The 15,818-nt window shown below is 37.2% G+C and overlaps 1 protein-coding gene across 1 annotated transcript in view; it reads right to left on the bottom strand.

The window, feature by feature from the left end:
- The window catches only part of LOC134227203 (long-chain fatty acid transport protein 4-like), an 88,251-nt gene extending 79,949 nt beyond the window's left edge, over positions 1 to 8,302 (bottom strand). The window contains exon 1 of the mRNA XM_062708548.1: positions 7,762 to 8,302. Coding sequence (XP_062564532.1) covers positions 7,762 to 7,782 — 21 coding nt within the window. The 5' untranslated portion in view covers positions 7,783 to 8,302. The remainder of the gene's footprint in view (positions 1 to 7,761) is intronic.
- Between the last annotated feature and the right edge of the window lie 7,516 nt (positions 8,303 to 15,818).

Below are 15,818 nucleotides of genomic sequence, written 5' to 3'. Positions count from 1 at the left end.
GTTTTTTCACAGTTGAGTCAACATAATGCATAAAAACCCCAAAGGTCAAAACAACCCAAGCCTACGCATTTGCTTGCAAGGCTAACTGGAGGCCCAGTCTTATGTAGGTAATACAAGAAGGCTATTTAAAAATTATTTGCCTTTTTGGAACTTCATTTTCCCAATTTGGGAATGAAAATTTATTTCTGAAATTTTACTGCTTAGGCTTACTTTGGAAGGTTGGAAACAATAATTTGAAATCATCGCTCATGATTTGTTAGGTTTCTTATGTAGGTAAATGTAGTCTGAAACCAATTTCGGTATCAGTGCAACTGACCCACAGATCCGGACAGTAACATTTTCCAGTGAGCAAATAATCATTTTTACAACAGTATTGTTAAATTTGAGCTAATCAAAAAGCCATAAACAATAGTAAGTCACAACAATTGGAGATGACGTTGAAAAAGGTGGGAATTTTAAGTGGGGTGTGTGCAATTTATCTGGAGATCTCGATAACCTCTGCCAGGGTTTGCTTTCAATAGATAACGAACAACGATTAAATTGAGACAAAAACCTCTTCGAATCATTACAACGGTGACCGAACGGATAGCACAAACAATCTATCAAAAATGTGACTTGGTTGGTTGACGATTTAGCTTACTCCTTAAAGGTTCGCTTGGTGACTTCGATTCTGTCGCCGTTGGTATGGAAGCGTAAATGGAACATTGCTTACAGCGACCCAACGATAGGTTTCGTTTAGATTTCTGCGATTTTGAAAATTCATGTTCTGGGTTGAATAGATTTATGAAGCTGCCAATGTATAAGCATACGAACTTTGTGTAAGACCACGGCATTATACTTCGTCAAGCTCTTTCGAAGTCAAAATCAAACGAGGAAGCGAATTCAGTGAAATCCAATTTAAAGTATTGATGCGCTATAGAGAAGAACGTCTTGATTCATATTTGTGATCTATCATATTTGAATCTATCACTATTAAAAAAAATAATCTTCTAAAGAATCAAGAATTTCCAATGAAAAAAATCAGGATAGGAGCAATAAAAAAATATCAAGTTTCCCTAAATAATAGGGCAATCGATTCAATAGTCGTGGGTGTTCCTATAGTTGCGGTAGTACAGTGTGAGTTAAATCTACGAATCAAACGCAGCAACCCATTGCGTCCAATGATAAAACAATATGTCAATAAACGAAGTAAGTGAAAACAGCATTAATTATCTTCAAATACTGGTAAATATCTAAAATATACCTTACTAATTTTTCGCTTGTGCACCAATAGTTCCGTTAGTGTTCCTATAGTTGCTAGTCCCGTAAGAAAACAATGGGATTCGCAACTATAGGAACACAAATTGAAAATTACCGCAACTATTGGAACAGTGTACCAATAATTGGAGTTGCAATTTTAGGACGGAGTTCGTGAAATTCATGCGACGGAAGCATTTTTCCAATAAAATAGATGGGGAACGCTTTCGAATATATATCCAAGGTAAGCGACATAAAATTTCGTTTAATTCTAGGAAAATAAATAATGTTGGAACGTGCTTAGTTCCTCCACTATTGGATCATTTACTCTACACAATTTCCAAAAGCACAAAAGAGTTTTCCAAACACCAAGGAGATATTAACTTTAAACATAAAAAATAAAATATTTTCTATCATATTATAAAAAATTTCTATAAAAATCAGGATTAATCCACCTTACGGTGTATGTGTCTTTCTCGCGCGATATAAAGAGTAAATTGCATATTAGAAAAGTCTAAATAGCGCTGTTAGGTGGATAACCCACTACTCACATTTGGTTATATTGAATCTATATTTCACCGAAAGACATTTCGTCGAATGACGTTTGGTCTAAGGGACATTACGTCGAATGAACATTTTGGTCGAGTATATATATATGTATAATCAAAAATGATTTTTTAATTCACTAGAGACGTAGGACTTTTGGTCGAATGACGTTTGGTTAAAAGGACACAACGTCGAATTGACATTTGGTCCAATGGACATTTAGTCGATAGCAGATTTTAGAATGAAGAACCTTTGTACATTTGGTCGAATGACGTTTAGTCGAAACGACATTACGTCGAATGGACATTTAGCCGAAAGCAGATTTTCGAGTGGTATATTTCATCGAATGGATATTTGGATGAAAGAAACTTTAGCCAATAACAATTAAAAACTAAATGATTCATTGCTGTGTTTAAAGAAGTCACATAATTTTTGCTTCAATGTTGACCAAAGAATGATGGGTTCATAAAACGAATAAATAAAAGGACAACTTTGAATTATCTCGACAGGATATTGAGTTCGGCAAACCCCTCTAACCAACTACGATAAATTTATACTACCTGGCTAAAAGACATTTGAACCGTTTGTTTGAGAAACTGCATATGTAGCATTTTTGGCCAAAATGAGATTTTTATATATTCTGAATCCTTGTCCAAAAATACATATTCTATTTAGCAAAAATTTTGGTCAGGAATGTATGAAATTTTTTTCGTTTGATTGAGAAAGTATATATGTGCACACACTATGAAGAGTAATTATGGAGTGCTGCTTGCTGTTTATGCACTGGAAGTGCCTCAGGGTATTAAGTTCTGCCAAAAACTATTGATCTGTATCGAAGAAATCGAAAGAAAGAAATCGGTGAAAATTTGTTCAAAAACAGTTTTTTGTTCACTAAATTAATGATTTTGTGTGTGTTACTTCTACGTGAAGTTAAACAATTTACAATAATATGGGAATGCTAATATCATCTTCCAAACTTAGACGTACATGTTTATGATAGAATTAGAGGCGAAAGTATAGAATTGATAGTTCCGTTAGGATACGGCAGGCATGAAGAATGTTTTTATAGAAGTCGATTTGAAAGCGAGCGGAGGGCAATATTTGTGACGGCACATATCACACGACCTTCCTTCTGCCAAGCTCCCGTATGAAGGGGGAGGGAAGAATATCAGTGTGGAAGCTGATATATCTCCACTGGTTTGATTTGCTCATATGCCATCGCGTGCGTAAGGATTTTCTATCGACGAGTGCTGTCTCCAAATTTCTAATATGACATCAGCATTTAGTCGAATATGATTTTTATTGCACAGTTCTATTTTCTCGTTTCTCATTCTCAATTATACATTTTACTAATTTACCTATTACCGACCTATTATGCTGCAATTCACTTTTCACTTTCGACTAAATTTTCATTCGACCAATTGTCTGTTTGACTAAATGCCCTTCTTCGTCTTATTCTTCTTTTTCTTCTTCTTCTTCTTCTTCTTCTTCTTCTTCTTCTTCTTCTTCTTCTCCTTCTTCTTCTTCTTGGCATTACATCCCCACACTGGGACAGAGCCGCCTCGCAGCTTAGTGTTCATTTAGCACTTCCACAGTTATTAACTGCGAGGTTTCTAAGCCAGGTTACCATTTTTGCATTCGTATATCATGAGGCTAACACGATGATACTTTTACGCGTCTTTTACGCGTCTTACCGCACGGCTAAGGAGGGCCCCTAACTAAATGTCCATTTGACCAAATTTCCCTTCGACCAAATTTCATGCTGAAATTCACTTTTCACCATATTCGACTTCCTCCCTCGGCCAACCAATCATCCTGTCTAATCTACACATTATAAAGCAATCTACTTTGTCCTTTTCCACACAGCACACAGGCCCTCCTTAGCCGTGCGGTAAGACGCGCGGCTACAAAGCAAGACCATGTTGAGGGTGGCTGGGTTCGATTCCCGGTGCCGGTCTAGGCAATTTTCGGATTGGAAATTGTCTCGACTTCCCTGGGCATAAAAGTATCATCGTGTTAGCCTCATGATATAGGAATGCAAAAATGGTAACTTGGCTTAGAAACCTCGCAGTTAATAACTGTGGAAGTGCTTAATGAACACTAAGCTGCGAGGTGGCTCTGTCCCAGTGTAGGGGTGTAATGCCAATAAGAAGAAGAAGAAGAAGAAGAATAACTAAAGAATATAAAATTATTATGACAGCCAATGCGCCAACAAAATATGAAAAAAAAATCATGTTCATAATGAATTGGTGGATGTTTTCATTTTTTGTTAAATATCTTAGCTGTGCATATGCACAGCACATGTTTCGAAATGGACAAATTGATATGAAAGTTTGCGAAAAAAAAATCTACGAGTCTTGGAGGGACTCGGCAAGCCTCGTTGGATAAACGTACAACTTGTGCTGAAAAAATCATCTTTTTGCAACTTGTTGCACAAACTACTATTTAAGGATCTTGTGGTTTAAAATTGACATTTGCTGAGTTTTTGTCCTCTATCAGCTGAACAAAAAAAAATGACAGGAGCCGCAACGAAGAAACAAAAACACGTCCACTCGCGTGCGCGGCACACTTCGATCCCTAACATTAAAACACAAAATCGTATTGATAAGAAAATTATTTTGAGCTTTTTAGTGGAATGTCTTCACTTGTCATAAGACGAGTTAATACAATCCCATTGAATTCCGTCGAGTCAAGTACAAGACACTGAAGACGGCCTTACTGTTGAGGTCGAAATACGTATCTGTCAAGATACAATTAAGTGGTGGAATTCAATGGGATTGTATTAACTCGTCTTATGACAAGACAAAATCGTAAGTGATTTACTCGCAACAACTTGCACTGGGCAACAAAATTTGTTTTAATACACCTTACCTCGACTTTTTCGTGATTTTCAACACTTTATCAAGAATGCCATAAAACATCTTGATAAAAAAAATTTTTGAAGAACAAAATTATTTATAATAATCTCAATCGGGTATGTTTGGAGCTTCATTGTATTTATTATTGAAAACAAAAAATCACTTCAAGAATCAGAAGGAAATTGAATGCAACAGAAATACTTCAAAAGTAAATGTTTCTTCATAATGTATTTTACAATTTTTCAATAAAGATATTTCCTTCCTAAAAATTTGTAACAACGCTTCAAAATTTACTATCCTGTTTTGCGTATAACTAAAGAATATAAAATTATTATGACAGCCAATGCGCCAACAAAATATGAAAAAAAAATCATGTTCATAATGAATTGGTGGATGTTTTCATTTTTTGTTAAATATCTTAGCTGTGCATATGCACAGCACATGTTTCGAAATGGACAAATTGATATGAAAGTTTGCGAAAAAAAAATCTACGAGTCTTGGAGGGACTCGAACCCTATCTAGAGAGTAGGAGGTTGAGGGTTCACAAAATTTACATATCAATTTGTCCATTTCGAAACATGTGCTGTGCATATCCACAGCCAGGATATTTAACAAAAAAAAACGGCTGAGTTGTCGAATAATACGCAATTAATTGGATGTTTTCATTTATTATCACAGCATAAATGACGTTTAAGTTTGAATGGCTATAAATAAAAAAACTCAGTTATTCAGCATTTTCATAATATAATTTGAATTGATTAAAATTTATGTCCCTTGAATAAAATTGGCATAAACCGCATAAAACAAATCTTTTTCAAGTAATACTGTTCTTGTTGTTCTCTTGATTAAAATTAGGTTGAAACAAATATTTTGACAGCTTCTTTTTTGGTTTTGCTGATACAAAGTTGCGATAGCACAGGACAATATATGAAAGATATAGGAATTTGTTACTGTTACTTTCTTCGATTGATAAATGAAAGACTTTCTCTATCGGCGCACGAAGCACTAGGTGAATAAGTTATGCCAGCTGGAATTCTAGACATCAAATGCGAACACATAAATCAAATGTAAGTGTAAATGTGAGGATTTGGTTGCAGTGTTGTAAGTAAGAATAGTGCTGACACAATAATTATTGCAAGCTCAGAGACCGAAATAGGATCATATTGTAACAGTAACAATATTTGGGATTACAAGCGGATTATTTTGATAAAGGTATTACTTGACAAAAGGCTTAGGTTAGGTTTTATTCAAGAACCTGCACATTTAACGAGGATTGATTCATTGCTGTTTTGAGCTGAATTTGTTAGACAACTGCCTTTACTCAGTGCATCAAAAGTAATCAATAAAAAGCATCTAATCATATTTATTATTCATACTCTCAAGGTATCTAGGAGACACTTTTAAAACCTTTCGTAAAATAATTATATAATATATTCTTATTGATAGTTAATTATTAATAGACCAAATCGAATTATCGGCTCAGATTCCCTATGACATAATAAAAATGAATTATTCATTGTTTTGGCACTTGTCCTTAACCGATTTACTTGCAACACATTGCATTCTAATGGGAATATGATAATGGTCATGTAAATAATGGCACCCATCCGAATATCAGTTATATTGTTGACTTAAACCCACTTTTTTTCGCGGTTGGATTTCGTTAATTTATTGGTTAACCAGAACCTTCACAGTTAGTTCAATACCACCTATATTTTCTTCGACTTTTAAGTGAATTTTGTTTTTTGCGGGGTTAACTTATTATTGTATTGAATCTAAAAGTCTCAACCGACTAAAATCCAAACGCGTAAAAAACTGGGTGTAGATTTATTTTTTCATAATTTAGGCCGATACATATATTTTAAAACAATTATGCTTGGAATTTTTTGGCCAAAAATAATATTTTTAGAGGGCAACAAAATAAAATTCTGATAATTTTGAGGATTTTCAAAACATTCTTTAACAAATCCGAGGAGATTTTTTTTCATTTTAATGTTTTTTTTTTACTAACAGACCCGACGAACTTCATTTCGCCTGCAGAAATTTCTGGTGCATTTGTTTGGGAGCCCTCCTTTCCAAAGAGGGAAGGGGTCTCGAACCTTAAGAATCTTAAGAACCTTCCCTGGCCCCAAAATCCTATACATACAAATTTTCACGCTGATCGGTTCAGTAGTTTCCGAACCTATAAGGTTCAGACAGACAGAAATCCATTTTTATGTATATAGATTAAATTTAAATATTTGTAACGGTCTTATGAGAAATTACCGCAAGATGGAATAATCAGTGTTTTTATTTCACCTTCAAAATTGCGTCAATAATGCTAATGAACTAAACCAACTTTTTCATTAATTGTTATCGGTGATTGTTTAATGTGCCATCCAGACTACGAGATATATCACTTGATATAGAGTAGCTTGACATCAAAGTTAACATATCTTATTTTCACTGCAAATAATGCAGATGACATCTCATATCAAGATTCTCTTTATCAAGTGATATAGATCGTACACACTTAGTTTTTATTTCTGCAGCTCGGCAAAAATCCGCACAGCCGTGCGCCAGCAAAATAAAAAACTGATATTTCAGCAGAAATGACGTTTGTTAGCTGATTTTCGGCAAAATATTTGCTGATTTTCAGCAATTTTGACAGAAATCTCGGCAAAAAACATGATTGCTGGGGCACGGCTGTGCGAATCTCGGTAAAAGTTGACCATTTTGCTGAGATCCCGGTAAAAAAAATTAAGTGTGTAGTCTGGATGGCACATAAGCATGTGACCTTCAACTGATTCATGATTGTGATTAGCTGAAAAATTGAATACAAAATACATGCAAAAAATATTAGAACGAAAAATACAAAGGACAAATGGTTTATTTCAGAATCACAAATTTAACAAGAATGTTTTACACGATTGTTGTCATAAATTCATTCAAAAGTAAGGATCTCGCCCCATACTCCTCTACCACCTTTCCGTTGCGAATTCCAATAAACCAGCACAATCGATTAGTGAAATCGGCATACTATTGCATACAGCAAGCCCAACGTATGAATTGCTTTACACTTCTTCAAGCCCCATTCAATCAACGTCCATGCAAAGTGGACAAAAGTACCCGGCTCTCTTACCTTGGTTTCATTGTTATTCATTGTGAATATTGATTATTGATCCATATAAAGGTTCCCGCTGGATTTATTTCTTGACGCTGCAGTTGATTGCGCTCGTTATTTTCTTCAACCGTTGTGGGGACGTTTAGTCACTTTCAAATTTGACACTATTTCTTCGGTTTCAACACAGCAGTTTTATTGACAATTTTTTCACACAATCATTCGTTATCAATCGATGGAATGAGTTATGCACATCTCCGCTTAAAAGACACTCGCTTCTTCCTCAACAGATAAAATTACACACTAAGCTCTTCCTAGTCACCCTCGACATGCAGGAATGTCCGGCAAAATTCCATTTAACAGTACACTGCCCGCTATTCCACCAGAATGACACGCGTTTCAGATGTAAACAAACACAACGTCGATGAACTAAATAACAACCACCTCCGAACGGTCCGAACTAATATCTAACTTATTTTTTGCATCGGCTTAACAGCAGCACGTGGTGTTCGCACGCGGTAAAACGTTCCAATCCGAACGGGTCGACGGTTCAAGCTGAACTGTTGGCGCGCGCGCGTTTAGCATCATCACCACCGACCGCCGCCGTGAGCCGGTTCGTCGTCATCAAACGACTTGGGGCTTAGTGGAGCGATAAACGCCACGAAAAAAATATATGTAGGTACCTACTAATGCCTAGCAGACGTTTCTTTTTTACGACTAACCGTGGCGTAGGGGTAAGCGATAGTTGTTGCAGGACGCATGTTGAGAAATGAAATGATTCAAAGATGTAATGAATGTGGTGAAAAAACTCCTCTATGAAGCGTTTGTAACGCAACACTCTTTTTGCAGCACCTAAAATTCATAATCGATGCGTTCTCTAGCTCGATGCAAATCCTGGCTACTCTGATCGGTCGAAAATTCGATCGAGGAATTTGACAGCTTCTGTTACGGTCCGATCCCTCGAATATCGTGAAGGAGAGTTTTGTTTATCTATTTAGATACCAACTCATTTTTCATTTCCTTCTTTTTCACTACATCAAAAACGCATATCGCATACCCTCACCAAACTGCATTGAAATCGGATTGTGTGTTTTTTCGGGGCCAATCCCAAAGAATGGAATTCTCGTCGGCAAGGTGCCCAAATTAGAGTTGGACTTGGACTTGACAGGTGGGTATAGCGATGCAACCAAGGCAGCGCACCGCCGATCCGGGGTCAACCACGGGTCGTTCAAATCTAAGAGTCTCGGCATTAAACTGCTGGGAAGGGTATCTATATACCGGCGTCAATCTCCCAACCAAACATCTCGGCTTCTCGGTGGCTGCGATCGCGTGATCGCATCGTGGCAGCTAGGTAGTGGGGGAAAGATTTTTGGTTTTGCTAAGTTTGGTGACTAACAATCATGGTGACTTTGATCTCTCTCCTGAGGGGTGTACCAAAGAGAAAGGTTCCACACATTTATTATTGCATATGGATTTTTAACATACGTTATAACAGATGTGAAGTTATCGGGATCCAGTCAGAATCAAATGTTTGTATTTACGACGCTGTCACCGTTGTTGATTTAGACGGCGTTATACCAGTACGTAACATACATACAAAAGCCAAAGGGTAAACTTGCGCGACTCAATGAAGGCAATGAAGCGTCACATAAGAGCACATTTGTAGCTGGGAAGCAGAAGGCGGAATAGACAACAAATGTGCTAAAGTACGTGACCTAGAAGAACCGCCAGAAGTGATGGAACTTTCGCTACGTTGTACCATTTACAGCCACTTGAAAATAATTAGACGTGTGTGGCTAAATATTTCGGCAACGATGACAGAAACAAATTCCACATATTAGGACTTTGATTTTAAAATTGGATAGGGTTGTAATTCGACAAACTAGTCCTACTAGATCTTAGCAATTTCGCATATGCCCAGTTTTTATCTAGATTTTGGGAGGTTGTTGCACAGAATTGTAATTAGATAATCATTTTGAGATTTATAATGGAAAGTTTCACTTGTCTTAAGATATGTTAGTACTTCTTTTTCTTCTAGTGGAATTAAATGGAGTGTACTAAGCTCGCCTTAGACGGTTGAAACATTTCATGTCTAATGAAAATTAACATTATGTTTAAATAATAGTTAATTTTATCTGTGTTTCTTAAAATATTGGATATCACATAATCGAGGCGTGAATCTTCTTGTCTAACGTCCTGGTTGTGGGCGGCGACGAATTTAGGAACTAAGGAACTTAGAGATTTAGGAATTTAGGAATTCAGGAATCTAGAAACTTAGGAATTAACGATTTTAGAAATTTAGAAAATTTGGGAATTTAGCAATTTATGAAATTTATGAATTCAGGAATTTGGGAATTTAGGAATTTGTGAGTTTAGGAGCTTAGGAATTTGAGAATTCAGGAATTCCTTCGAGAGTTCTTCCAGAAACCCATCGTGGAGATCCTCCAGAATTCCATTCAGGAGAATCCCACAGAAATTACTCCTGCAGTTCTTCTATGAATTATTCCTGGAGTTCAACCATGATTTCCTCCTATACAAAGAGATCTTAGAGAGTTTCTACATAAATTTCTTCTGCAGTTTCTCCACGAATATCTCCTGAAGTTTAACCAGAAATTCATCCTGAGGAGCAGGATGAACCAGGACCATAGCAATTTCTCCTGCAGTTCCTGTACAATTCCACTCTGAAGTTCTTCCACAAAAATGTGTCATGCAATTTTTCCAAGAATTCCTTCTCGAATTCCACCAGAAATTTTCTTCTGGAGTTCCTACAATAACTCCACCCAGATATTTTTGAGAGTTCCTTCAGAAAATCATCCTGGAATTTCTCCAGTGATTCCTTCTTTGGTTCGATAAGAAATTTCTCTTCTAAACCCTTCAGGAATGTTTCCTGAAGCTCTTCTAGGCATCCATCCTGAAGCTCCACAAGCATATCCTTTTTAATTTACTCCTGAAATTGCTTGTAACCGACGTGAGGTATTCCAAGAATTCCCCGAAGAAGAATTTCTAGAGGAACCCCAGATGGGATTCCTGAAGAAACCCCAAGAAAAATCCTGAAAGAACTTCACAAGGATACTCTGGTAAAGCTCCTGAAAAATTAAAGGAGAAATATTTGGAAGAACTACAGGAGGATATACGGAAGTAATTTTTGGAGGTGCTCCAAGAAGATCTTTTTAAGAAACTCCAGGAAGGAATCCTGGAGGAGCTCCAAGAAGAATTACTAAAATTCATCCGGAATTTCCCCAGGGAATTCATTCTGAATTCTCCCAGGAATTTATTCTGAATCTCCCCAGGAATTCATTCTGAATTCCCCCTGGAATTCATTTTAAACTCCCCCAGGAATTCATTTTGAATACCTCTAACGATTCATTCAGAATTCCCCCTGGAATTCATTTTAAACTCTCCCAGGAATTCATTTTGAATACCTCTAGGGATTCATTCTGAATTTCCCTAGAAATTAATTCTGAATTCCCCAAGGAATTTCTTGTTGGATGCCTTGTTGGAGTTCTTTCAGGAAATCACAAAGGAATTTCTCCAAAGTTCTTCTTGAAGCTCCACCAGAAATTTCTACTGGAATTCCTCCAGGATTCCCTCCTGAGTTCACCAAAAAAGTTCCTCCTGAGGTTCCTGCAGGGATTCTATATGGGGTTCACCCAAGATATCTTTTTGGAATTCCTACAGGAATCCTTCCTGGAGTTTCTTCAAACAATATTTTTAGAGCTCCTCCAGAAATTACTCCTGCAGCTCTCCAGAATTTCCTTCTGGAGATCCTTCAGGATTTTTTCAGGGATTCCTCCAAGCGTCTTTTCGGAAATTCTTTTTCGTTTTCCTTCGGGAATTATTCTTGAAGTTCCTCCAGGAATTCTGCCTGGCGTTTTTCCAACATATCTTTCTGGAGTTCTTACGGGAATCCTTCCGAAAATTATTCTTCTAGCTCCTCCAGAAATTTCTCCTCAAGTTCCTCCAGAAATTACTCCTGGAGTTCCGCTAGGATATCCTTTTGGAATTTCTTCCAAATATTTCTCCTTTAGTTCGCAGTGATTAAAATACCCAACAAGGAAAAAAATGTCTCCTTTAATTTTCAGGAGCTCTTTCGGGAATTGCTTCTGAAGCTATTTCAGGAATTCTTCTTAAAGTTCCTTTTTGAAGTTCCTCCATCAATTTATCCCGGATTTGAACCAGTAATTCCTCGCAGAGCTCCTCATGGAGTTTCTTCAAAAGTTCATCTTTGAGTCTCTTCAGAAACTTATCTTGGAGTTACTCCAGGAATTCTTGAAATAACTCACGCCTGTTGGAATTCAGAATTAATTTCTGGGGGAACTGAGAATAAATTTCTGGAGGAGTCCTTGATGAATTTCTGGAGGAATTCAGGACGAATTTCTGGAGGAGATCTCCAGAAGTAATTTCTGGAGGAGCACAAAGTAGGAAGGGAATTCATCCTGAACTTCTTCCTGAAAATCCACCAGCTGTTCTTCTTCAAATTTCTCTGAGAGTTCCTCCTTGAACTGCTCTAGGAATTATTCTTGGACCTTCTCCAAATATTCCTACTGGTATTCCTGAAGAAACTTCTCATAGAAATACTGCAGGAACTACTTTCGGAACTGCTGCAGGAATTCACATATTTCTCCCGGAATTCCTTCAGGTATTCATCAACGAATCCCTGTGGTAATTACTTCAGCAATATCTCCCAGGACTTCTTCTTCTTCTTATTGGCATTACATTCCCACACTGGGACAGAGCCGCCTCGCAGCTTAGTGTTCCTTAAGCACTTCCACAGTTATTAACTGCGAGGTTTCTAAGCCAAGTTACCATTTTTGCATTCGTATATCATGAGGCTAAAACGATGATACTTTTATGCCCAGGGAAGTCGAGACAATTTCCAATCCGAAAATTGCCTAGACCGGCACCGGGAATCGAACCCAGCCACCCTCAGCATGGTCTTGTTTCGTAGCCGCGCGTCTTACCGCACGGCTAAGGAGGGTTCCATATCTCCCAGGAATTCCTTTCAGAATTCTATTAGGTTTCAGGAGCATCACTGAAAAGTCCTCCAGCATCTTCAATGAGAATCCTTCCAAAAAATCAACTGAAAACTCTTTAGGATCTTCACTGGAAGCCCTTCCTGTCTCAGGATAATAAATTCCCCATAATTTCAAAAGGAATATCCCAGATCATCAGAACTAATAATAAATTCCCCAGGATTCTAGAAGGAACCCCTCGGCCCTTAACATTGATTCAGAGTAACATGTAAAATGCTGATATTAATGGAAGTTTTTCGAAAATTGCTTCAGGATTTCCGAGAATTCTTGTAGAAGCTTTCTGAATTTGGCTTTTTCCGAAATTTCAGTTTTTTGGGGAGTTTTTGAGATAGGCAAGCTCGAAGAGAAATTTAATGAAAATCCAGAAATTTATCCCAGACTGATTATTAATAAGCAAATTGTGGTATCTGGTTGCTTTCAACAAATTATGTGCGTAGCAGCAGTTTTCTGTTTGAAATCGAGAGCTCTAGTGCAGGAATAGGTATGACATATTACACTTGTCTTCATTCGTTATTAAACGTAAGGTTACGATGCCATTGATTACAATGATTGGTTCTGCTCAAAAAATGATGCCTCCTGAAAGGAACTGTTGGGTACTGTTGTGGCCCGAGGTAAACAACTCTTGAGGGAAATGTTAGGTGATGTGGTCTATATGCAAGCTATTTATACTTTTCATTTATATACTTTACTAGCAAATTGGACCCTGCGTTGCCCAGGATCGACACTTTTGCTTTGTAAATGTCAAATATTGCAGCAACGCACTCTAGATCAATTTATGTAAAGTTGTCTCTTCACAACTCAACAACTTTAGGCATATTGTTGATGTTTGAACTTCTTCTTCTTCTTTTTCTTCTTCTTCTTCTTCTTCTCCTTCTTCTTCTTCTTCTTCTCCTTCTTCTTCTTCTTTTTCTATGGCTCTACATTCTAACTGGAACTTAGCCTGCTTTTCAACTTAGTGTTCTATTAGCATTGTTCGGATGTCTCCCAAATTTCTTGCAGCAGTAGGTACTGTTTCGTAGCAGCTCAAAACTGAAATGTATTGTATTTTATTACTTCTTCCATTATGAATATTCATGAAATCTTAATTGGTCTAACAATAATTGGTCTGAATCCGTCAATCTTCAATGACTGGATTTCTGCTATTGATGCCAATAAACTTTAGTCTTGAACATTATGAATTTCAAAATCAAAATCACAAATAAAAAAAACTTACGAATTAACTGATGTGGTTTCAACTTCATTTCACATTAGAATACCACTATCAAATAGTATGAAAATTATTCTAATTTTATCATGTAGGTTTTACTAATGGAGCCGTTCTATAACGTTCATCGGCCCTACTTGTTTTGTTATGTACTCCCTTTTCTACAACATCCCCCACTGGGACATTGCCGCCTCGCAGTTTAGTGTTTATTCAGCACTTCCACAGTTATTAACAGCAAGGTTTCTAAGCCATGGTACCATTTTTGCATTCGTATATCACGAGGCTAACATGGTGATACTTCTATGCCGAGGGAAATCGAGACAATTTGTAATCCGAAAATTGCATAGACCGGCACTGGGAATCGAACCCAGCCGCCGTCAGCATGGTCTTGCTTTGTAGCCGCGCGTCTTATCGCTGGGCTAAGGAGGATCCTTTAGAAAAAAAAATCCAGGAATTTCTCCGGAAGCTCCTTCCGGGAATTCGTTTGGAGATTTCTTAATACTTTCTTTAGAAGTTCCTCCAGGAATTCCTCCGAAAGTTTTTTAGAAATTCTTCCAAAAGTTTCATCAGAAATTGGTTGGTAAATTATTTTATTCATTCTTCGGAAGATAATCTAGGAATTCTTCGGGAAACTTCTTCTGAAATTTCTCGAGAAGATCCTCCTAGAATTCTTTCTGGAATTCCTCCAAAAACGCCATCAAAATTCCTCCAGGAATTTCTCAGGAAGTTTCTTCAAGAATTTCTTCAGAAGTTCCCCAGGGTGTTCGTCGGAAAGTTCGATAAGTCAGGTAATTTCTCCGGGGGTTCCTCCAGGAGGAACTCTTCCGAAAGTTCCTCAAGATATTCCTCCAAATTCCTTTTATATTTTTTTTCTTGGGTCACCAGTAAGCCTTGTGAGCAGGCTTGTAAAATGTCAACTGCATGTCATTTGACTAATTTGTTCATAACTTTCTTCGGAAGCCAAATTTACTTCAAAATTTTAGATGCACGCATAACGCTTGAGTAGTGCTATATTTTGATTTGGATCACATTACATTGGTACATTACTCTAAATATAACATCTGAGGCTAGATAGTGAAATCTCTCCAAAATGTCACGTGTCATTTGACATAATGTCATTTTGCCTCCCACGCCCCAGATTACATATTTACAGCAATTTCTTATTAGACAAAGTTGTAGCCACATTTAAGCGCTATAAGTTCGCCATACTTGATAGTTGATAGCTAACTACTGAAAAAAGTTCTGGGAAAATTATGAAAAAAAAAAAAGCAAATGACATTTTACAACACTGCTTGTGAGCAAAGGCGTAGGATTGCCAAATTCAAGTTAAAATGTAGAGCTATAGAAGAAGGAGAAGATGAAGGACGCCGACAACATTCTTGCGGTCATATAGGAAGGAAAGGATTATTAGTTAGACTCTCGTTGCTACTAAAAACTGAGCACCTCTCCATCTCAACGAAAGAATATTGTATTAATCACAAAAGATACTATTCCTGGAACCACTCCGCTAAGCAATGCGATCTGTGGGAAGGGATATGTTTAACACGCATTTACAATATCCTACTCACACTTCTCCTACTCCATTTCCGATCCCGAATGTCTGTTGCTATCGGCCTCTGGTGACAACGACGATGGAGCTCGTTGTTTGAGATCCAGTTGTGAGGCCACCAGGCCCGAATTATATACCGCAGGCATCTACAGAAATTGCCGTCAACTTATTCAATGCCCTCAAAGAACGAATCCGAGAGACTATCAGAATGTTTTGCTTTTTGAATAATCCTGCCATAAAGCAATTGATCATAAACGATTTTGATTTCTTTTTTCTTTTTCAAAACATCCAG

The sequence above is a fragment of the Armigeres subalbatus genome, chromosome 3 (assembly GCF_024139115.2).
Source record: "Armigeres subalbatus isolate Guangzhou_Male chromosome 3, GZ_Asu_2, whole genome shotgun sequence".
In the NCBI taxonomy this organism is placed as follows: Eukaryota; Metazoa; Arthropoda; class Insecta; order Diptera; family Culicidae; genus Armigeres; species Armigeres subalbatus.
Note: the sequence above shows the minus strand (reverse complement) of the source record. Positions and strands in the feature narration are given on the sequence as shown.